Raw genomic sequence first — 23,727 nt, forward strand, 5'->3', positions numbered from 1 at the left:
CTTTCTAGCACTGATGGTGTTACCTAGTTGGGTAATGAAACATCTGCAAGAAAACAAGCAAGCTCAGAGAGCACCGAGGTCTCCCAAGTCCCCTGTGACCGTGCAACCAGTCTTTGACTTGTGACCACAATTGAGCCCAAGATTTCTGTTCCTAAGCAAGACCGTTGTTAAGCGAATTTCCTCCCGTTTTACGATCTTTCTGGCCACCCTTGCTAAGCCAGGGGTGTCCAAACTTGGGAACTTTAAGACTTTTGGACTTCAACTCCCAGAATTCCCCAGCCAGCCATGCTTGGTCTGCAGGGGTGTTCAAAGTTGGGAACTTTAAGACTTGTGGACTTCAACTCCCAGAATTCCCCAGCCAGCCATGCTTGGTCTGCAGGGGTGTTCAAAGTTGGGAACTTTAAGACTTGTGGACTTCAACTCCCAGAATTCCCCAGCCAGCCATGCTGGCTGGGGAATTCTGGGAGTTGAAGTCCACAAGTCTTAAAGTTCCCAAGTTTGGACACCCCTGTGCTAAGTGAATCGCTCCAGTTGATCACTTAGCAACCTGGTTGTTAAGTGAATCTGGGTTCCTTATTGACTTTGCTTTGTCAGGAGGACACAAAAGTCAGGATTATATGACGCCTGGGACATTACAACCGTCATAAACGCGAGTCAGTTGCAAAGTGTTTGAATTTTGTTCACCACGGGGGGATGCTGCAGTGGTCGTAAGTGTGAAAAATGTTCCTAAGTTACTTTTTTCAGTGCCGTCGTAACTTCCAATGGTCACTAAATGAACTATGGTGACTCAAGCACAACTTGTACGTGCTGATTGCCGATTGCCCAAATTTGATGATGTGACTGTGGAATTTGCTGTGATGGCCGTAGGTGCAAGGTGCTTTATAACTTCAAACGGTCGCTAAATGAACTCGAGGTTGTAACTCGAGGACTGCTGGAAAACTGAAGATCCTTAAAGCTCCATGTGACATGGGGGGGGGGGTGTCAGTGGATGGGGGGGACTGTCTCTAGCTAACATCCCATTAGATCTGCAGGGGCTTCGTGATTTCTGTCGGACGTGCTTGCAGTTCAGCGCATGAATGCACATGGGGCAACACTGGCACACAGGTGGAGGGTCAACACATGGATAGAGGATGTGCACCATGGGTTGCTCTGTCCCCAGAGAAGGTCCCTTGGCACGGCCTTGCCCTGATCTTGAGAGGGCATTGGTGGCTCCTTGCAAGAGCTTTGGCCGATATGCTGGACTTCCCTTCCCTTTCTTTTCTCTCCCTTTTCTTCTCTCCTTCCCTTTCTTTCCTTTTCCCTTTCTTCCTTCTTTCCTTCCTTTCCTTTTTCCTCTCTCCCTTTCTCATTTACTTTCCTTTTCACATCCTTCCCTCTTTCCTTCCTTCCTTTTTTCTTTTCTTTCTTTCCTTTTCCCTCTCCCTGTGGGCTTTTTCCTCCCTCCCTCCTTTGTTTTTCTTCCTTTTTTGTCTTCCTCCTTTCCCTTCCTTCCTTTTACTTTGTTTCCTTTTGCTTCTTCCTTCCTTCTTTTCCTTCCTTCCTTTCCTCCCTCCTGCCTTTTCTTTCCTTTTCTTCTTCCTTCCTTCTTTTCCTTCCCTCCCACCCTCTTTCTTTCCTTGTTCTTCCTTCCTTCCCTTCCTTCTTTGTCTTCTTCCTTCCTTCCTTTTTCTTTCTTTCCTTTTCCTTTTTCCTTCCTTCCTTCCCTCCCACCCTCTTTCTTTCCCTTTTTCTTCCTTCCTTTCCTTTTTTCTTCCTTTCCTTCCTCTTTTTGTTTGTTTTTTTCTTTCCTTTTTCTTCTTCCTTCCCTTTCTTGCTTTCCTTCCTTCTTTTTCTTCTAGTTCTTCCTTCCTTCCTTTTTCTCTTTCCTTTTCCTTTTTCCTTTTCCTTCCTTCCCTCCCACCCTTTCTTTCCTTTTTTCTTCCTTTCCTTCCTTCCTCTTTTTCTGTTTTTTCTTTCCTTTTTCTTCTTCCTTCTTTTCCTTCCTTCCTTCTCTCCCTCCCACTCCCTTTCTTTCCCTTTTTCTTCTTCCTTCCCTCCCTCCCTCCTGCTCTCTCTCTCTCTCTTTTCTTCTCTCTCTCTCTCTTTTCCCCCCTGTCTTTCTCCTGAAGCATCCATTCATCCTTCGTTGGCAAGGCAAGGCTTCCTCAACCCGAGTCCTTCTTCTTCCCCAAACTAATTGAGGTCTCATTTATGAAAAGAAATTCAAACTCCTGGCACAGGAACCCCAGCAGGCTACATTCGTCCCCACAGAACGGCAAAGCCCAACAGGTTTCAATGCTGGGAAAAGAGTTGGCATGTCAGAGACAATCCCAACCCTTTGAACCCAAAGCAGCCCCCACCAGCCATGCCGCCCCCACCCCTCCATGGCTCTGCCCAGCCTCCCAGCCCCATCTGACTCCAATTGCTGGCAAGTCCTTTGAACTGCGAAAGAATAGAAAGGAAGCGTCATTGTCGTCTCCAAGAACCTCACGGAGGATTGGATTTCTGCTTTCCAAATTTCAGAAGGACGGCCCGCTTTGCTGCCAGGCAGCACATATATTGTTGTGCCACCACAACAACCCTGCACGGTAGGAAAGGCTGAGAGATGGTGCCTGGATCACGAAATCACAAAAGGCTGTGTTCACAGACCCAATTCCTGCCCTGTACATTATCTGCCCCATTGTTCTGACCGAGGCTTCCCAAGAGCATGAAGCAAACCCGACAAAAACACCTTTTCATTAATTGACTGTGAATTCTGCTCATTCACATCCAACAAAGTCTTTCAAGGGAGGATTTACAGTCACAGACCTTATCTGGCTTGGAGAGAAGCCAGGCTGATATCTGCACAACTTGGCAAGGAGTCTCGGAGAGTCACGAACCAATGAAGCGAACTCATGGTCTCTTGCAAACTCCACTCCCTTTTCGCTCCTCTTTTATTTCCTCTGGGAGGGGCCTTTCATCGTCCACCTGTGGCCTTACTCCCAAGTCGACCCCTGTTCTTTAGCTGTTTCTTTCATCTGGCAGCTCTGCGGATGCGCTCACTGGGAACAGGCTCCAGCTGTTCTTCTGCCTCACTCCGAAGGCAGCTGATAACTGGCATACGGCTGTGGTCCCCTCTCTGCTTCCGACAAAGAGCCCTCATCAGAGCCTTCCCCAGTCTCCAGGACTGGCCCAGGTTCCTCCCCAACCTCTCACTGTCCGAATCTGCTGCCAGCTCTGGTGACCGCTGGTGGGCCACAACACCCATGCTAAGCCACCAGCCACATAATCAAGGTTAACCCGAACCATGTCTAGCTTGTACCAACACATTACATGGCTTAACACCATTCATTGGGTGACTGTTGCAAGTCACAACTGCACTAAAACAGTCACGTGACTATTTTTCACACTTACGACCGCTGAAGCGTCTCCCATGATTGCATTTGGCAGCTGACTCACATTTATGACGGCTGCAGTGTCCCGGGGGTGTGTGTGTCACGTGATCATCTTTTGCGACTTTCCGACGAGCAACGTTGATGGGGAAGCCAGATTCACTTAACGACCGTGTTTACTAACTTAACCACTGCCGCGATTCACCTAACAACTGTGACAGGAAAGGTCACAAAATAGGGGCAAAGCTCATTTAACAACTTAGCAACATACATTTGGGGCTCAATTGTGGTCATAAGTCAATGGCTGCTTGTACGATTACAGGGGCCTTTGGAATCGTTGGTGTTCTATTTTCTTGAAGACGTTTCATTGCCCAATTAGGTAACATCATCAGTGTTAGAAGGGAGTAGTGTTTGCTTTCTGTTTACAGTTAGTCTTCGAGTTACGACCACACTTGAGCCCCAAATGTATGTTGCCAAGTGAGATAGTTGCTAAATGAAACGTTTTAAGTGAGTTTTGCTCCATTCCACGATTTTTCTTGCTGCAGTTGTTGAGTGCATCGCGACCGTTGTTAAGTCAGTTAACGTGGTTGTTAAGTGAAACTGGCTTACCCACTGAGTTTGCTTGTACAGAAGGTTGTAAAAATAGATCGCACGGCCCCGGAAAAATGCGACCGTCATAAATATGAACCCGTTACCAATATCTGAATGTTGATCATGTGACCACGGAGATGCTGCAGGTTACGTAGGAAAAAAAAATAAGCCTTTTTTTCTTCCCAGTGACATTGTGACTTTGAACGGTCACGAAATGAACGGTTGTAAGTCGAGGAGGTCCTGTGTATACAGCAGCTGCCCGTTTTGATGAGGGGGTGGCTTTCTATTTGATTAGGCTGATGTTGACTGCTTGTTTGTCTGGGGTTAATCCCTGCTTCTCTCATGTTGATTGGTGGGGAGGAAGTTTTGGGGATCACAAGTCAAACAAGACCGCCCCATACACGGTTTAGAGCAGGGGTCAGCAACCTTAAACACTGAAATAGCCACAAGGGTCCTAACTAGAAGCCTCCTCCCCCTTCAATTCTGGAGCCGACCGGAAGTCCGGTTCCTCCACCATAGAGTTTCCTCCTAGCATGGCATCCTTTCTTCTCTACCTGTCCTAACTGAAAGCCATATCAATTGTGGAGCCGACTGACGACAGGGAGCTGCAGCAGAGGGATGAAAGGGCCACATGTGGCTCCAGAGCCGTGGGTTGCTGCCCCCTGGTTTAGAGACTGACTGACTGATAAGTAGATCGGTCAAGGACTACCTCAGTTCAGTATTTTGGTTCTCCCATCCGTCACAACCCGAAACCTATTCAGAACAGAAGGGAGGGAGGGAGAAAAGAAAGGACCTATAACATTAGAAAAAGAAAGGAAGAGAGAAGGAGAGGCAAAGAAGAGGAGAGAAGGAAGATAGAGGTGAGGAAAGGAAGATGGGAGAAGGAGAGAAGGAGAGAGGGTAGGAAGGGGAAGAGGAAGAGTAGGAGTAGGGAAGAGGTAAGGGAAGAAGGAAGGGGAAGGAAAGGAGGAAGGAAGAAAGGAGAGAAGGGAGGGAGGGAGAAAAGAAAGGATATATAACAATAGAAAAAGAAACGAAGAGAGGAGGAAAGGAGGGGAAGAGGAGGGAAGGAAGATAGAGGTGAGGAGAGGAAGATGGAAGGGAGAAGAAGAGAGGGTAGGAAGGGGAAGAGGAAGAGTAGGAGTAGGGAAGAGGTAAGGAAGGGGAAGGAGAGGAGGAAAGAAGAAAGGAGAGAAGGGAGGGAGAGTGAAAAGAAAGGGAAAATAAGGTAGTGTTACAAAAGGAGGAAGGGGTGGTAAATAAAGCAACCCAAACTGTATATTATAACCTATTAAATGAAATAACAAATGTATAAGAATGACAAATGTAAAGAAGAATCACAATTTTGTGAATGTATACTTAAAATGTAAGAGAATGAAAAATAAAAATTTTGGAAGATGAAGAACAGAATAGAATAGCAGAGTTGGAAGGGACCTTGGAGGTCTTCTAGCCCAACCCCTTGCTCAAGCAGGAGACCATTTCAGACAAAGGGTGGCCCAATCTTTTCTTAAGGACCTCCAGTCTTGAGGCAAGCTGTCCCCAACCTAGAGGAAATGTTGAATCCTCAGGACTAAGAGCCCTCCATGAATCTCTGCAGCCCTCTTTGGCAGACACCCCAAAGCCGTGATCATCGCAATCTCGCGGCCATCAACTCCCCCAGTTTACCACCCACAGGAGAAACATTTTTCTTTCAAATCGCTCCCCATGTGCAAAGTGAGACCCACCCTCTTCTCCCTCTGCTGGTTTTCCTCCTTTTCTTTTCTCTTCTTCTTCCTTCTTTCTCCCTAAGGGGCTTTGAATGCAAACCCCATGCCCAGCGCAAACATCCCACTGTCAAAAAAGCCTTCCCAGCAACACCACTGCAAGGCAACCTCTGAACAAGGTTTCAGTCCTCATTTCTTTAGGTTTTGGAAGAAGAAAGTGGAGCATCTGCCAGGAAAGGGATATCAAAACTTGCTAAAAAAATATGTTGGCAGGGGGAAAGGGAAAAGAAGAAAGAAAGAGGAAGGAAGGAAGGAGATTTGGATGGATGGCTAGATGGATGAGGGAGGGAGGGAGAGAAAAAGAGAGGGAGGAAGCAAAGAGAAAAGGAAAGAGAGAAAGAAAGAAAAAAAAGAAAGAAAGCTGATTTTGATTTGGAAAGAAGCAAGCAAAAAATGAAGGGAGGAAAGCGGAGGAGGTAAGGAGGAAGCAAGGAAATGGGAAGGAGGAAGGAAAGAAAGAAAGAGGGAAAGAAAGAAAGAAGGAAGGAAAGAAAAAAAGCTGATTTCGCTGTGGAAAGAAGCAAGCAAAAAAGGAAGGAAGGAGTGGAGAAGGTAAGGAGGAAGCAAGGAAAGAAAGAGAGAAAGAAAGAGGAAAAGAAAGAAAGAAAGAAAAAGCTGATTTTGATATGTAAAGAAGCAAAAAAAAGGAAGGAGGGAAAGAGTGGAGAAGGTAAGTAGGAAGCAAGGCAATGGGAACGACTAAGAAGGAAGAAAGGAAGGAGAAAGAAAGAAAGAGAAAGAAAGAAAGAAAGAAAGAAAGAAAGAAAGAAAGAAGATTTTGATGCGGCAAGAAGCAAGCAAAAAAGGAAGGAAGGAAAGAGAGAAGGTAAATAGGAAGAAAAGAAATGGGAAGGAGGAAGGAAGGAAAAAGAAAGAGAGAATGAATGAAAGGAAGAAAGGAAAGAAAGAAAGGCTAATTTGATGTGGAAGGAAGGAAACAAAAAAGGAAAGAAGGAAAGAGGAGAAGGTAGGAAGGAAGGAAGGAAAACTCTTCGCTTCCCCCCCCCTCCCCGGCGCTCTTCAAAGCCAGCCCCCCCCGCCCAAGCAGCTGTTCCGCGATCGCGTCCAGCCGACCTCGGAGGCTGCACTCCCCCCCCCACCTTCGCCCCCCGCCCCTCCCTCCCTCTCGCGCTCGTTCCAAGCGGATTTGAGCCGCTTCTGCCGCCGCTACAGCAGCCAACGAAGGGGAGGGGGGGAGAGGGCGAGGGGGGGGGTCGAGGAAGAGAGGCCGTTTCCCACCCCGCCCCGCCTATTTCCTTGGAAAAACCCCAAAGGAAACGGAGCCCGAGCGCTGGCTTCGCTTTTCCAAGCCCGGACGCCCCCCCCCTCTCCCTCCCACCCCCCTCTTGTGCGCCCCCCCTCCAGCTCCGTTTCTCCTCCCCTCCCGCCCCCTCCCACATCCCGAAGCCTTTATAATGTGGCCCCTCGACGGGCAGCATCCTTCCAGCCCGCTGGTCCTCCCTTCGGCCGGAGGACAAGAGCCGCCTCTCCCCAGCCCAGAGAAAGAAGGCACCGCGCCCACCCATCGCCCCAGCGCTCCCTCGCCCTCGCTCGCTCTCGCTCTCTCCCGGGGCCGTCCCGTCCGTTGAGGCTTCTCCGCTTGGCCGTCCGTCGCCCCGCCGGTCCCGTCTCCCGCTCGAGGCCCGATCCCCAGAGCTCCGTCCAGCTGGAATGAATAGACCTGAGCCCCCTTTCTGTGCAGAGAAGATTCCCGCAGCCCGAGGCGACTTTTCATGGGGAGCCGTCGCGGCTGCAGCCGCCGCCCCGCCACCCGCAGCCGCCGCCCCCGCCGCGCCTGATCCGGGGCTCGCTTACCCGCCGCCGCCGCGCCACAGCCGCTCCCCCAGCCCCGAGCCCGGCTTCGGATTCTGCCCCGGCGCCGCAGCGGCTGCTGCTCAGCCCGGAGGCGGCCTCTTGGGTGGCTCGTCCTCGGCGGCCCCCAGCCCCGCGCCCAGCCCCGACGCCGCGGCGCTAGCAGCCTCCGCCGGCTATGGCTACGGTACCAGCGGCGGCGGCGTCCCGGGTAAGAGCGGCAGCAGCGGAGGCGGAGGAGGCAACGGCGAGGATTCGCGCATCCGCCGCCCGATGAACGCCTTCATGGTGTGGGCCAAGGACGAGAGGAAGCGGCTGGCCCAGCAGAACCCGGACCTGCACAACGCCGTCCTCAGCAAGATGCTCGGTAAGGGAAGGCGGAGGGGTCCCCCCCTCTCCCACTGCGCCGCCCCCACCCGCGACACACGGACACGCTCGCCCTCGCGCGGAGGTCCTCTCCCCGCTGCCCCCCACGCGCACGCCCACAGACCCGACCCCCCCCCCCGGGACACACAAACACGCAGGCACGCACTCGCGGGACGGCGTCGGGGTTCCTTTTCCCGCTTCTTACACAAACACACACACACACACACACACAAAGGTCCCACTTCCCACCCCCTCCCACAAAGACGCAAGCACTCGCGGGACGGCGTCGGGGGTCCTTTTCCCGCTTCTTAACACACACACACACACACACACACACACACAGACTCACACAGAGGTCCCACTCCCCCCCCCCCAAAGACGCAAGCACTCGCGGGACGGCGTCGGGTGTCCTCATCCCACTCCCCGCTTCTTATACACAGACCGGACTCCCCACTCTTCTTCCCCCCCTCCAGTGATACACACACACACACACGCAGGCACTTGTGGGACGGCGTCGGAGGTCCACATCCCACTCCCCGCTTCTTATACACAGACCGGACTCCCCACTCTTCTTCCCCCCCCCTCCCGTGACAGACACACACACACACACACACACACACACGCAGGCACTTGTGGGACGGCGTCGAAGGTCCACATCCCACTCCCCGCTTCTTACACACACACACACACACACACACACACACCGGACTCCCCACTCTCCCCCCCCCCCCGTTGACATACAAACGCACATGCACCCCCACGGGACAGCATAGGGACTCTTCTTCCCGCTGTTCTTTTGACACACACCACACACACACACACACACACACACACACACACACACACGGGAAGGAGGGAGAGAGAGAGAGCACTAGATACAGAGAGAGATGGGGCTCTCCTTGGGAGGGGGGAAAATCGTAGTTCAAAATTGAGAAGAAAGGATGGGGTGGGGGTGGGGGCTTATAGCTTGGGGGATTCTGGGAGTTGAAGTCCGCAAGTCTTAAAAGTTGCCACGCTCCAGAAACATTGCCCAAAGGCAATGACCATTTGGTATGATTTCCCCCACTTTTGCGTTTGTAGGAGCACGGAATTGAAAAGCTGGAAAGAACCCCCCCCCAGGGTCATCTAGACTAACCCTCTGGCATTTAGGACTAAACCCAGCATTTCTGATTGACGGAGGGATTTTATCTGGACTGTCCCACGATGCGAGCAAGATCAGATCTGGGTATACCTGCATCCCAATCACATCCCAGGGTTTTATCTTAATGATTCTGAGCTCAAGCCACTTAAGGAACATTTTGCATCCTTATAATAATTGAGGGAATCAATTGAGACAGGACAGAAGAGGTTTTTAAACCTCTGAGGTCTATTTTAATTGAAATTCCGAAATCCATTGGATGTTTTTAAAAAAATAAACTTAACTTTGCATTATGTGGGGTGATTAGAGTTAGTTCCAACCCTTCTATTCTAAGACGCCATGAACCAGCACAACTAGAAACAAGTGCCAAAAATATTTGATGCTTAATAAAGTAGCAAATAATTAACATTCAAGTACCAGTAAAGGAGGATATTTGTCACTCAGGGTTAAAACGAGAGGTCTGCAGACGTTTCATTACCCAACTAGGTAACATCATCAGGACTCAAAACATTTGTGTCTGGAGGGAAAGCGGCTTTTATGGAAGCCTTGCTTTGGCGCTGTTTGAACCTATGCTCTGTGTTCACACAGCATATGGAATCATAAACAAGGGGGCACATTTCATCTAACACGCTAAGCCACAGCAGAAAATACGAGGTTAAGTCTAATCAAACTTCATATGTTGCAGTAATTACAGCAAAAAGGTCTTTAACTGGCCAGGTTAAGCATACTGTGAGTTAAAACAGTATTGAATTGTATATTGATTGAGAATATTTATATGTAGTCTTAATAATTTTATTTATTTTTTTTACAAAAAACCACCCTACTTGGAACAGCTTATATCCTCCGACATTATTTTAATAGTTCCTAGGTCCTTAATTAGGACTCGAGCTGTTGAGCTACCAACCAGCCCCATAGGCTGTGAATCTCACCAAAGATTAACCAGTAATAATAACAACAACAACCTGTATCAACCATTAGAACCATAGTATTAATACTATTTGTAGTGCATTTTTGAATGTTCAGTTGACTTGAGTTTCATGTTTAATGAATAAAGTATGTAATAATAATATAAAACAGCGATACCCATTGTCATCGGGGCACTTGGTACCATGCCCAAGAATTTTATAAGATACATCAACAAGTTGAAGCTTCCTGCAATAACACCAGCGAAAGTGCAAAAAACTGCGCTACTCGGAACATTGTATATTTTAAGAAGGTACTTGGTTGATACCTAGGATGCTGGTATTTTATTAATGAATAATAATAATATCATCATCCTCCTCCTCTCTTTTATTCATTAAACATGAAACTCAGTCAACTGAACATTTAAAAATGTATCACAAATATTGACTGGCGCTGATGGTTGATACAGGTTGCTGCCAGCATCCAAAGTATCAACCAAGTTGTTGTTGTTGTTGTTATTATTATTATTATTATTATTATTATTATTATTATTATTATTATTATTATTTTAATACCCTCAAACAAAACATCTACCTGTCCTTGGGAAGGACTCGATTGGAGGGCAAAAATGCCAAATCCATTCTAAACATCTAGTTGACTGAGCGATAATTTATTAAATGTTGATATCAACAATCCTATTATTTATCTATTTATGTGCCCCATTCTGGATTGGGTATCATTTCTCCCATTCGTAAACAACTGGACGATATTTGCACTTTCAAACAAAAATAGAGAGAATTTTTCTTCCTGATTTCTCCCAATCTTAAACAAATGGATTGTGTTTGCACTTTCAAACAAAAATAGAGAGATTTTTTTTCTCTTCCTGTCCTAGAAAATGACTTTTTCAAAGAAAAAAGGATCGAGATGGATGGATGGATGGATGGATGGATGGATCTATTATTCTTTTCTTGCTCTTAAAGCATCTTTTGAGACTGCAGGAAATCATACAAAGATTACCAAAATGATTAATAGCTATTGATAGCTGGGTCTTCCTGGGTTTTACTTCTTCTTCCAGGTTGCTGGCTGTTAACTATCTTGTGGCCATGAGTTTCACAGTTTAACATCTCAGTGTGCAGCAAAATCTCCCATGATTCAGTGTTCTTGGACAATCCGGATTGCACATATTCTCCGTTCCCCATGCTATAAATAATTTTATCCCATGTTTTAATCCCTTTCCCTTCATTCTCTCTTTAAGGGACCAATTGTGGGAAAAGCTCCATTCCTCAAAGGGCTCTTCACTGTAGCTGCTTTAGATAATGTGATTTGGCTCTCGCTATTTAAGCAAGACAATATGGAAAATGAATTTAAGAGCTTTTTCTTTTTTTACGCTCCAGTGTTTATTGTCTCCGAGCCATTTCTTGTTCTTTAGATACTTGAAGGGATTGTAGTGAAATTAACTCGCTGTAGAGTATCTTTATCCCCCCCCCCCCTCTCGCTCTAAAGTGGAACTTGGCTCCCTTATAGGGTTTGAAAAATGTCCAAATTGCCGTCTCGCAGTTTCTGGAAAATGTTCCCTAAACAACGCGCCCTTTGATGTAGTGAGTCACGATTTGGAAATTGTGCACCTTTAAAACAACCAGTTGCCCATTCCAGAATCCGCTAACTAACCCCACTGACTGTAACTTCACAAGTTACGGTTGTGTGAAACAAGCGTACATTTTTTGGAGTGCAACGTTTGGGTGATGGAACAAGGACACCGTGTTTTTTTAAAAAAAAATAATTTCATTTTTTCCCTTGTCTTTATTATTTTTTACAAATAACTCAAGACGGCAGGCATATCCAGCACAACTTCCTCCACCTATTTTCCCCACCATAACAATCTTTGAGATGGATTAGTCTGAGAAAGAATGACTAGCGCAAAGTCATCTAGCCAGCATTCTTGCCTAAGGCAGAATTAGAACTCACTGTCTCCTGGCAATTGGTCCAAAGTCGCCCAACTGGCTTGCGTGCATAAGGAGGAACTAGAAGGCAGAACTGGAACTCACTGCCTCCTGGCAATTGGCCCAAAGTCGCTCAACTGGCTTGCATGCATAAGATGGGACTAGAATTCATGCTCTCCTGGTGATAGGCCCAAAGTCATCCAGACAGCTTTCATGCCTAAGGCGAGACTAAAACTCACTGTTGCCTTTTTTTTCTCGCCTGGTGCCTTAACCACTAGACCAAACTGCGTCTCTTTGTCCATGCTTATTGGAAAACTAGCAGATGCTCCTTTAAAAGACACCTCCACACCTAAATTCAAGATGCAGCAAGTGTTCTTAGGAATTGTGTGCACATCTCAAATTATTATCATACCTTAAAGGCAGAGAGAGAGGGAGAGATTTAGTTGGAGATGCTCGGTGGTCCCCAATTAACTCCATGCATCTAAATTAGAACCGGATTGCTCTCTGTAAAATAATTGGTAGGATCCTAAGCTTATTAGTTGTTGAGATGCTCCTAAAGTTATCATTCTGGCATTGCAGATAGTCCTCCACTTACGGACCACAATTTGAACCCCAAAATGCTGTGGCTAAGCAAAACATTTGTTAAATTAGTTTTCCCCATTTTACAACCTTACCCTAATTGTTAAGTGAACGCAAAACTCTGAACCAAGCATACAAATTCTTCAGAGCTCTGCGTCAGGATTTGGGGATCCCCGTGGAGGGAACGGGGCTCCCCAAAAAGCCACCCACTGCTCTATTGTTGCAGCTTTGTCTCCCATTTTGGTATGCTTTGCAACTGTGCTGCATGTTTTTATAAAAAAATGTCCCCCATGGTTTCAACAACCATCGTGACTTGATCAGGATTTTAGGCCCCACCCCCACCCCTTTGCAGGCACACGGTGTCTCAATGGCTAAGACGCTGAGCTTGTCTATCAGGACAAAGTTCGGCAGTTCAGCGGTTTGAATCCCTAGCGCCGCGTAATGGAGTGAGCTCCCGTTCCTTGTCCCAGCTTCTGCCAACCGAGCAGTTCGAAAGCAGGTAAAAAATGCAAGTAGAAAAATAGGAACCACCTTTGGTGGGAAGGGAACAGCGTTCTGTGCGCCTTCGGCATTTAGTCATGCCAGCCACATTCCACGGAGACATCTTCGGACAGCGCTGGCTCTTCGGCTTTGAAACGGAGATGAGCACCGTCCCCTAGAGTTGGGAACGACTAGCACATATGTGCGAGGGGAACTTTTACCTTTACTCCTTCGACCATCTCTGCTGGGACTTAGTCTTTTATACTCCTTCCCAAAGTGGTACACACATAGTCCTCGACTTAACGAGCCTTTGTTTAGCAACCATTCGAAGTTACAACAGCGCGGACAAAAGCGACTTACAACCGTTCCTCGCACTTAACAACCATTGCTTCCTCCCTATGGTCACACAATCAAAATTTCGGGCGCTTGGCAACCCTGGGATGTATTCATGACGGTTGCAGGTCTTAAGATCATGGGTGTGTGCCATTTCCCCAACCTTCCCAGCCGGCGTCCGACCAGCAAACTCAACAAGGGAATCTAGATTTGCTTCATGACCCTGTGATTCTCTTAACAACCTGCAGCGATTTGCTTAATAACCGTGGCCAAAAAAAAGGGGGGGAGGGGTCATAAACCCGGTCACAATTTACTTCACAACTGCCATACTTAGCAGTGGAAATTCTGCTTCCGATGGCGGCCATAAATTGAGGACTACCTTTATGGATTATATTTTTGGTCAGGATCTTTGCATGCAAATCAGTCACTTGCAAGCGACCTTGTCAGTTTTTCTGCTAAAGCCTTGAGCTGTTGGCCGTTGGTGGGACGGGAGCATCTTCAGAACAATAGAATAACAGAGTTGGAAGGGACTTTGGAGGTCTAATCAACGAATCCAGGAGAGAAGCAACCTAGAAAATAAGGAGAAATTTCTAGTGAGAACAATCCACCATTGGACTAGCTTGCCTTCAGAAGTTGTGGGGTGCCTCAAACCTTGGAGGTTTTTAAGAAGAGACTGCACAGCCGTTTGTCCAGAATTGTATACTGTCTTCTTTTGAGCAGTTGGTTACACTAGAAGACCTCCAAGGTCCTTTCCAGCCCTATATAGCAGAATTAACAGAGTTGGAAGGGACCTTGGAGGTCTTCTAGTCCAACCCCCTGCTCGAGCAGGAGACCTTATGCTATTTCGGACAAATGGTTGTCCAATCTCTTCTTGAAAACCTCCAATGATGGAGCACCCCCATTTTCTGGAGGCAAGCGTCCCATTTATTAATTGTTCTCAGAAAATTTCTGAGGAAATTTTTGAGGAAAATTTCTGAGGAAATTTTTGAGGAAAAGTTCTGAGGAAATTTTTGGGGAAAAGTTCTGAGGAAATCTCAGGAAATTTCTCCTTATTTCTAGGTTGGATCTCTCTTTGATTAGTTTCCATCCATGGTTTCCTGTCCTGCCTTCTTCTGGTTTGGAGAATAGCTTGATTCCCTTTTCTTTGTGGCAGTCCCTGAGATATTGGAACACCGCTATCATGTCACCCCTAGTCCTTCTTTTCATTAAACGAGACCTCCCCAGTTCCTGCAACTGTTCGTCAGATGTTTTTATTGTGTCCTCTCTTTTCTCTTTCGGACCCCCAGGCCAGGCGTGGAAAGCCCTGAGCACCACTGACAAGCGCCCCTTCGTGGAGGAGGCCGAGATGCTGAGGATCCAGCATTTGCAGGACCACCCCAACTACAAGTACCGGCCCCGCCGGAAGAAGCAGGCCAAGAAAATCAAGAGGATGGAACCAAGTATCCTTCTCCACAACCTGCCCCAGCCCTGCGGCGAGAATTTTGCCATGGGCCACCGCAGCGGCGCCGGAGGCGGCGGCCTCGGCCACTCCCAGCCTCCACCACTGAACCACTTCCGAGAACTGCGCTCGATGGGGTCAGAGATGGAGAACTACGGCCTGCCAACCCCGGAGATGTCCCCTCTGGACGTCCTAGGACAAGCAGAGCCGGCTTTTTTCCCGCCGCACATGCAGGATGACTGCAACGTGATGTCCTTTCGTGGGTACCATCACCCTCCTCCTCCTCCTCCTCCACCGCCGATGGAGTTTTCCCCGGAAAAAAACCTGGGGAGGAACATGGTCATGGGGTACCCCCCCAACCCTCCCTCCCACCTGGCCGAAGCCATGAGGACTCCCCACCCACCTGGGATGTACTACAACCAGATCTGTGCTGCGGGAGCCGCCAACGGGCTGTCAGCCCACCTGGGCCAACTCTCCCCTCCGCCCGAATCGCACCAGCTGGATGGCGTGGAGCACTTGAACCCGAACGAGCTGTGGACAGAAGTGGACCGCAACGAGTTTGACCAGTATTTGAATATGAGCAGGACTCGTCCGGATCCTTCCGGCTTCGCCTACCATGTTTCTATGTCCAAAGTGACTCCCCGGAGCTGTGAGGACAACAGCCTCATCTCAGCCTTGTCCGATGCGAGCAGCGCTGTTTATTACAGCGCCTGTATCACTGGGTAAACGTTGAATTGAAGGAGAGTTTTGGGGCAGCCCCGCAAGCCGGGAGGGAACCATCGTCCCCTCTTCTCAAGGATGCTGGGAAATTTGAGCGGAGGGACGTGATCCGTAGGATCCCCCCCGTTGGGTTTCCCGGGACTCCTTGGGGAAAGTTAGGACAGTGAACCCAGTATGAATTGGAGAGGAGATTGGGACTCAGGCGTATAAGTAATCCTCGAGTTACAACCACTCATTTAGCAACCATCGCAATGACACTGAAAAAAAGCGACTAGTCCTCGCACTTATGACTGTTGCAGCATCCCCACCCTCATCTAATCCCTTGGCATGTATTTACAATGGTTGCAGGGTTTCGGGGATCACCTGATTGCTTTTTGCAACCTTTCCCGCCAGCGTCTGACAACAAAGGGGAAGTCGGATTTGTTTTATGGCCATCCGATTGACTTAACAGCTGCAGTGATTCACAACCGCCGGGGCAAAAAAAAAAAAGGCCGTAAAATCGAGCGTGGCTCGCTTAATCGCTGCCTTGTTTAGCGGTGGAAATCTTGCCCTCCCTTGTGGTTGTAAATCGAGGATTTATGTAGGAAGTGGTTAGATCAAAAGCAGCCCACGGAGATGCTAATGCTTTGCTCCAAAGAGGAAGAGGAGGTGAGTTTGTGCTGTTTGCATAGGTTGTGAAGCTTTGAGCTGAGGAGCTCAGCTGGCTGTGGAGTAGCCGAGGAGTAAAGTTCTTTACAAGCAGCTAGGGACAAATTTTGTACCAAAAATATCTCACGGTTTTGGAAAGGCTTGGGCTCAACTCAAGATGCGGAAGGGCCTTCTCACACATTACAAACTTTTAAATATCCGACCTTCACATAATATTGACACAAGTGTCCATACAGCCAATATTCCTGTTGGCATCTGGAGTAACTACAGATGTAGCAAATATTGGAATATGTAGTAATTCTAGTATGTAGTACACACTCTACACACTAAGATCATGGACGGCAAGCTAACTTTTTTTGCCTTCTAATGTGTGCATCGCCTCTTGGTCTCCTTCCCACAGTTGCTGCAAAGATCATAGCAAAATCAGTACGGCTCACTCACCTTAGAACCGCCTCCTGCTCTCTCTCTCTCTCTCTCTCTCTTTTTTACGTTACAGTAGTCCTCGACTTATGAGCCCAACAGCTCAGTTGCTAAGGGAGAAATTCGCGAAGTGAGTTTTGCCCCCCCCCCCCTTTGACACATTTTCTTGCCACGTAAGTGAATCACTAAATTGGTAACACCGTTGTAACTTTGAACGGTCGCTAAACGAATCGTCATAAGTGGAGGACTGCGCGTACCTGGGCGGGAAATGTCTCCTCTCCAAGGAAAAAATAGAACGGGCCCCGTTACAATGAGAGTCCGCCCCATAAGTGCCTCCCCACTCCCTACTTCCCCCCACCGTGCAACGGACTTCCCCAAATCTCTCCTTTGATTTGTAAAACCTGCATTATTTTAGACTCATTAAAGGCATTGCTTTCTTTTTTAAAAAAAAAAACAAAAAAACAATAAGGCTAAAGAATTGATATACTGTATTGCTGTGTAGCACAAGGAGATGGTTCAAACAGAAGAAAAATGCGATTTTAAGGTGCCATATATACTGGACGGGGGTACCCATCGCTGGGTTTTTGCAGTAAAAAGTAGGGAAGGAATTCAGGCAGATACTTATGGGGCGAATCATTTGCATTTAAACCAGAATTTTTGACTCTTGGCAACTTTTAAGGTGGGTGGACTTCAACTCCCAGAATCCCCCAGCCTGGGGGATTCTGGGAGTTGAAGTCCACCCATCTTAAAAGTTGCCAGAGTCAGGAAATTCCATTTACACCAGGGGTGTCCAAACTTGAGAACTTTAAGACTTGTGGACTTCAACTCCCAGAATTCCCCAGCCAGCCATGCTGGCTGGGGAATTCTGGGAATTGAAGTCCACGAGTCTTAAAGTTCTCAAGTTTGGACACCCCTGATTTACACAATTCAGCATTAGAGCAAAAAGCATCTTCTGCATTCCTCTCCCACTGTGGAGAAGGTACCCAGTCCTTCCTCAGCCCATAATTGAAAAAGGTTTGTTTACAAGGGTTTTAACCTCCCGGTTTCTAAATCGAGATAAATCCCGGTCTGTTTTGATCCCAGAGATAAGATTCAGTAAAAGGGGTAAGATTTTAAAAATGCCGATACTTGGATCTGAGTCAGAGTTGAGGCCCCCTTGGTGAAATCAGTGTGGCAGTTTGCGAAGGCTGCGTTTCCAAAATTCGGGGTGACTCTTGCAGGGAATCCACCGTGAGAAATGCGAAGCCCGTGCGCTGCACTGCTGGAATGCGTGATTTCTTGCGATGAACACATTAACTGTTGCGATGTTCCATACGGCTGGACACCGGAGGGTATAAAACAGAGGAACGTAGACGGAAGTGATTAAAAGAGTGAGGAAGGGGAAGTGTGAGAAAAGTTGTAAGGGAAGGCAAGAGGCTCTATGGATTAGGCCCATTTGCTTGGCTCTTAATCCACGGAATCTTAGAGGTAGGGGACCCATGAGGGTCATCAAGTCCAGCCCTACGCAACGGGAAGGAAATGCATTGAAGTGGCTTCTTGCTTCCCCCCCCCCCCTTTGCAATTCCTGAAGTGTAATTCTAGGCAGGTGTAGAATTTATCTCTACAGATTTTTGTTATTTGTAGGCGAAAATGCCACTGAAATGACCTTGGCGCAAGAGCTTTGGCGGGGTGGTTAAACTGAGGGTAGGTCTCTCCATCTGCAAAACTGTGGATTTGAACCCTTGACTAATTGCCAAGCATGTGTGTGTGGAGGGGGGGGGGCACATATTTGGAGCTGATGTTTTAATGCAATGTTTCTCAATTGTAGCATCTTGGAAGATACGTGGACTTCAACTCCCAGAATTCTGGGAGATGAAGTCCACCCGTCTTCAAGCTGAAAAACGCTGCTTTAAATCCTATTTTAAAGCCAGGCGGATGTTTTTTGACTATCCACCTTAGACTTCCAACTTTATTTCCCCTGCAAAGTGTGAGCTGGCTGTGCCAGACAATAAATGTGAGGCGTTCTGTGTGTAAACACACACACACACACACACATCTTCAAATCCTCCTTACACAGGATATAATCGTGGTCCAAGATTTTGAACGTTAACCCAAAACTGCACCACGCATGAAAAATGAACACTTCAATCTTTAAAACGCACAACAACTCAATTCATAACTTGAAGGGCGCCAGTGTTAAAATCCAGAACAAGCCTTTTTCAACGTTATTAAGGGGAACCGGGGTAATTTCAGGGTGCCCCTTACCACTTATTTCCCACCGTATCACAGCATTCTCTTTGGTTTGGACAAATCTATATTTTTTACTATGCTTTTTTTTTTAAATAAAAAAAATTACCTATCTATAAATAATATTTAAGTTGTTCAGGCATTTTATACTACGTCTTCTCTGTCTGTCTCTCTCTTTTGTAATCGATGAAAGGATAATCACAGTGTTGAAAAGCACCTATGTAGCAAATAATGCGTCTCATCGCAAGAAGAAGCAGCTCTTAAGCTGCGCTGGATGGAAACCTCTGGAACTTGGGGTTCGCGGGGGAAACATACAGCTGCCCTCCGAAATTCCCAGCGAGGAATTTCAAACGATCCCCTTTGTGTATTTACCTACAGCATCGCAGAGACACATGTTGGGAGTATCGGACTGAATCCAGCGCTTGTTTCGCTGCCTGGTTAATTATTAGAACATCTTTTCCTAATTGCACGACTCCCATGCGCTCGTTATGCGAACACATGTTCCGTTTCCCCCAACCGATGTTGCCCCCAAGTGTTTCCAGATTTCTTTCTGGCAGCCGATCCGTGTTTAGTCTCCACGTTGGCATCGTGGGAACCTCTCCCGCCAAGAGACGCTGTCAAAGATACCTAAGGACTGGCACTTTGAACCCAGAGGATGGTTTTTTTAAAATATATATATATATATATATTTTTAACAGGCTGATGTTCGGCCCAGCAAGTTTGGGGGTTTCTTGGTTCGGAAGGAAGGCTCTGTCCTCAGCATGGAAAAAAAACTCAAAATAAAAACACCGTGATATTCTTTTTCTCAGCATGTCTGGGTGTGTGGTTTTTCGGTTTAACGCAACTGGTTGTGCAACTGCTTTTGACTTCACTAGGTTTTTCTCAGAGGGTGGGTGGGATCTCCCCTCCCCCAAGGAGATTCTGTGCAGCTTGCAGGGGGGGGGGTCTTCAGGAACTGATCAGTTGGATTGGGTTGCAAATGTGCATGCTTGCATGCTTGCGTGTTGTGTTTCCTTTCTTAACATGTTACAGAAATCCGGATGATGTCAAAGAACCTGGTTTTAAGCCAAGCGTGCGTGTACTCACCATCACAATGTTACCTGTGTTTAATTTTATAATTGGGAGGAGGGGGGCCTGACTGTATTTTTAAATCAAGCAGGGTTATTGGTGGGTTGTTTTTTTTTTTTGTTTTTTTTTTGCAAAAGTCCCTGTAGCATCCCTGGGAATAATGCACAGGTAGTCCTCGACTTACGATTGGGGATCCAAATTCCCATTGCTAAGCAAAGCAGTTCAATCAGGAATAGAGCTGGAAAGGAACACTGGAGATCCTCTAGTCTGGTGTTTCTCAACCATGGCGACTTTAAGTCCTGTGTGGACTTCAACTCCCAGAATCCCCCAGCCAACAGAGTTGAAGTCCACAGAATTTAAAGTCGCCAAGGTTGAGAAACACTGCTCTAGTCCAACCCCCTGCTCAAGCAGGAGACCCTCTACACCAGGGGTCTCTGCAACCTTGGCAACTTTACGCCAAGATTTCAACTCCGAGGGGGTGTCAACCTATTCTCCAAAGCACCTGAGGGCAGGACAAGAAGCAATGGGTGGAAACTAATCAAGGAGAGAAGCAACTTAGAACTAAGGAGGAATTTCCTGACAGTGAGAACAATTAACCAGTGGAACACAAATTGCCTCCAGAAGTTTTTAAGAGGCTGTTGGATATCCATTTATCTGAAGTGGTGTAGGGTTTCCTGCCTAAGCAGGGGGTTGGACTAGAAGACCTCCAAGGTACCTTCCAACTCTGCTATTCTATTCTAATTCTGGAAGTTGAAGTCCCCCAGGCTTACAGTCGCCAAGATTGGAGACCCCCCCCTGTTCTACACTATTTCAAATAGCGGTTAAGTGAGTCACGTCTGATTTTAGATCTTTGCTGTTGCTGTTGTTAAGTGAGACACGTGGTCGTTCAGCGAATCTGGCTTCTCCCATTGATTTTGTTTGTCAGATGCTGGCTGGGAAGTTGTGATTGTGACGTGACCGCAGATTTCTGCAACTGTTGTAAATACATGCCAGCACTTCAAATTTTGATCCTGTGATTGTAAAGATCCTGTCACAGTTTTAAGTGCAAGGACCTATTATAAGTCACTTTTCCCCCCAGGCCTGTTGTTGAACGGAAATGGTTGTAATTTGAGGACTACCCTATTAATTGATCGCTAAAAAAATACCATTAGAGGGGAGTTTCTTTGCCTATCAAGCATTTATTCGTATAAATCTGGTTTATATCCACTTTATAAATGCAAGATTGAAAAAAGAGGCCACCCGTCTTCTACATCATTTACAAAAACATCCCTCAAAATAAGACATTTTTAACTCCAAGCATCGGAATGTCATCAAAACAGGAACTTGGTTGTGCAGGAAAATTTGTGAAGTCGTAGTATGTCTCCCCGGGCAGATCTCTTGTCATTTTCCCCCCTTTCCTTTAGCAAAGCAAATTTCATTAATTTTAAAGAGAAAAATGACTCTTTGGGTCACAGATTATTTCTTTTAATTGCATTTTTCTTTTATAGAAAGTACCAACTAAAATAGCTGCTTCAGTGCCAAAAACCAGATTCATTGTTGTCTGGTAGAATATTGAAAACATTTTCTGATCCATCCTTGCTTCCTTCCTTCCCTCCCTCTCGCCTTCCTTCCTTCTTTGCCTTCCTTCCTTCCTTTCTTTCTTTTCCACCTTTTTTCTTTTCTGCCTTTTTTCTTTGTCTTCCTTTCTCCCTCCCTCCCTCCCTCCCTCCCTCCTTTCTTTCTTTCTTTCTTTCTTTCTTTCTTTCTTCCCCCCTTTCTTTTTTTCTTTCTCTTCCTTTTCCTTCCTTCCTCTTTCTTTTCTATCTTTTTTCTTTTCTGCCTTTTTTCTTTGTCTTCCTTTCTCCCTCCCCCCTTTTTTCTTTCTTTCTGCCTTTCCCTCTTTCTTTCTTTCTCTTCCTTCCTTCTTTGCCTTCCTTCCTTCCTCTTTCTTTCTTTTCTACCTTTTTTCTTTTCTGCCTTTTTTCTTTATCTTCCTTCCTTTCTCCCTCCTTTCTTTCTTCCCCCTTTCTTTCTTTCCCCCTTTCTTTCTTTCTCTTCTTCCTTTCTTTCTCCTTTCTTTCTTTCTTTCTTTCTTTCTTTCTTTCCTGTCTTTCTTTCTCTTTCCTCAATTAATCAAGCTTAATTTTGGCAACTACTCCAATGCATATCTTTTGAGTATTTCAAGGGGGAATTTTCCATCCACTGCAGGAAAAAGCCACTGGCATCTGTTCATCAAATGATGGTGATTTGGAACAGATTTTTCAGAAAAGTCTGCATTTTTAACAAATCCTTTTTTCTCTCTTACTTTCTTATTTGGAGGGGGGGGTTTAAAAAAAACCCTGACTTTGACAACAGAATATATTTTTTTCTTTTATGAAAATGATTGGCAGGAAGGATTAAATTCTCTCTCTCTCTCTCTCTCTCTCTCTCTCTCCCTCTCCCTCCCTCTCTCCCCCCTCTCTCTCCTTAACACCAAACAAAGAAACCATGTTTTTCTTTTCAAGACAAGGAAAGGAAGAAGGAAGGAAGAAATAAAAGAGAAAAAAGAAAGAAAAAAGAGGAAGAAAGGAAAGGAAAGAGTGAGAAAGGGAGGAAGGAAGGAGAGACAAAGGAAAAAGAAAGAAAGAAAGAAAGAAAGAAAGAAAGAAAGAAAGAAAGAAAGAAAGAGATGGACAAAAGAAAGAAAAAAAAGGAAGGGAAGGAGAGAGAGTGAGTGAGTAAGGAAGGAAGAAGGAGAGAGAGAAAGGAAAAAAGAGATAGAAGAAAGAAAAAAGGAAGGGAAGGAAAGAGAAAGGAAGGAAGGAGAAAGAAAGGAAAAAGGAAAGAAAGAAGAGAAAGAAAGGAAGAAAAGGGAAGGAAGGAAAGGAAGAGTGAGAAAGGAAAGAAGGTAGAAGGAGAGAGAAAGGAAAAAGTGACAAAAGAAAGAAAGAAAAGGAAAGAAAGAAAGAAAGAAAGAAAGAAAGATAGAAAGAAAGAAAAAGAAAAAGGATTTCCCTTGCAAGCTAAAGTGACACACTTGGTTTTGAGGTTATTAACACATCCAGCTTGATAACAAGGCAGGGAGAAGCGTTAGAAATAAGTGTAATAACAAAAAAGGAAGAAATAATGAAAGGGAAAAGTGACATCACCCATTAAACAGGAGGTCTGGCTCCTGACCACTTTTGGGACACTCAACCTGTGCCAAAATGACTGGATTTCCCGCTCCCCCCACCCACCCCAGCCTTGGAAAAAAAGATGAGAAACATCCTGTGCAGGCCTGCGCATATGGCCGGGACAGGAAACGTCCCAGTGACATTAAGCCCCCCCAGGAACAAATCTGGAAGGATGAATTTGTGGGGGGAGGGAGGGAGGGAAGTGGGGGTTGAAAAGGACCCCTTGACTTATTTTTCAGGTTAGGGCGATGTGATCATTTCCTGAACTATAAAGGAGAAAGCCACGGCGGTCCTTTTCCCCGCTCCCTCTCGGACGCCAGCAGGAAGGGAGCCGAGCATGTCCCATCTCAAAGGAAGCCCAGAGTCATTTCCAACAAGTAGAAAACCCGTGAGCCAATTCGCTCCTAGCTCCAGCAACCTACTCCTCCGGGATGCTGGGAAGCCCCTCCCTCTGCCTCTGAAGCCACGCCCCTTCATCCCTAACCTGGGTAGGATAAGGGGGTTCGTGGATCCTGGATGTTTGTGGCAGCTTCGTGCATCTCGATTCCAGGGCCAAGCAGAAGTTTTGACAATAATTAATTCCCCAGAAAGCAAGCGGATTAAAGGCCTGGAGACTAAAATATAGGAAGAATAGTTGCAGGATTTGGGTTTGGCTAGTTAGAGAAAAGAAGGACCAGGATTATCAGGATAGTATCATTCCAGTATTTGAGGAGCTGCCATAAAGAAAGGGAGGTCTATTGAATATTGAGGGATATGATTTGGTACACGGTTGGCATGCTTACTTAATATATATACAGTATAGGGTTTCCTGCCTAGGCAGG

At 46.6% G+C, this 23,727-nt stretch overlaps 1 protein-coding gene across 1 annotated transcript; it reads left to right on the plus strand.

The window, feature by feature from the left end:
- The first annotated feature begins 7,148 nt into the window (after positions 1 to 7,148).
- SOX18 (SRY-box transcription factor 18) lies at positions 7,149 to 19,515 on the plus strand. The gene is made up of 2 exons (XM_081948899.1): positions 7,149 to 7,883; positions 14,542 to 19,515. Exons 1-2 carry the CDS (start codon positions 7,376 to 7,378, stop codon positions 15,417 to 15,419), a joined length of 1,386 nt encoding a protein of 461 aa, XP_081805025.1. The 5' UTR covers positions 7,149 to 7,375; the 3' UTR covers positions 15,420 to 19,515.
- Positions 19,516 to 23,727: the final 4,212 nt, after the last annotated feature.

This window comes from Natrix helvetica, assembly GCF_964273705.1.
Source record: "Natrix helvetica genome assembly, chromosome: 3".
Lineage (NCBI taxonomy): Eukaryota > Metazoa > Chordata > Lepidosauria > Squamata > Natricidae > Natrix > Natrix helvetica.

Excerpts from the sequence above, each read along its gene's own strand:
- SOX18 (XM_081948899.1), top strand. The coding sequence starts at position 7,376 with ATGAATAGACCTGAGCCCCCTTTCTGTGCAGAGAAGATTCCCGCAGCC. Across the intron at positions 7,884-14,541 it reads CGTCCTCAGCAAGATGCTCG|GCCAGGCGTGGAAAGCCCTG; the intron begins GTAAGGGAAGGC and ends TCGGACCCCCAG.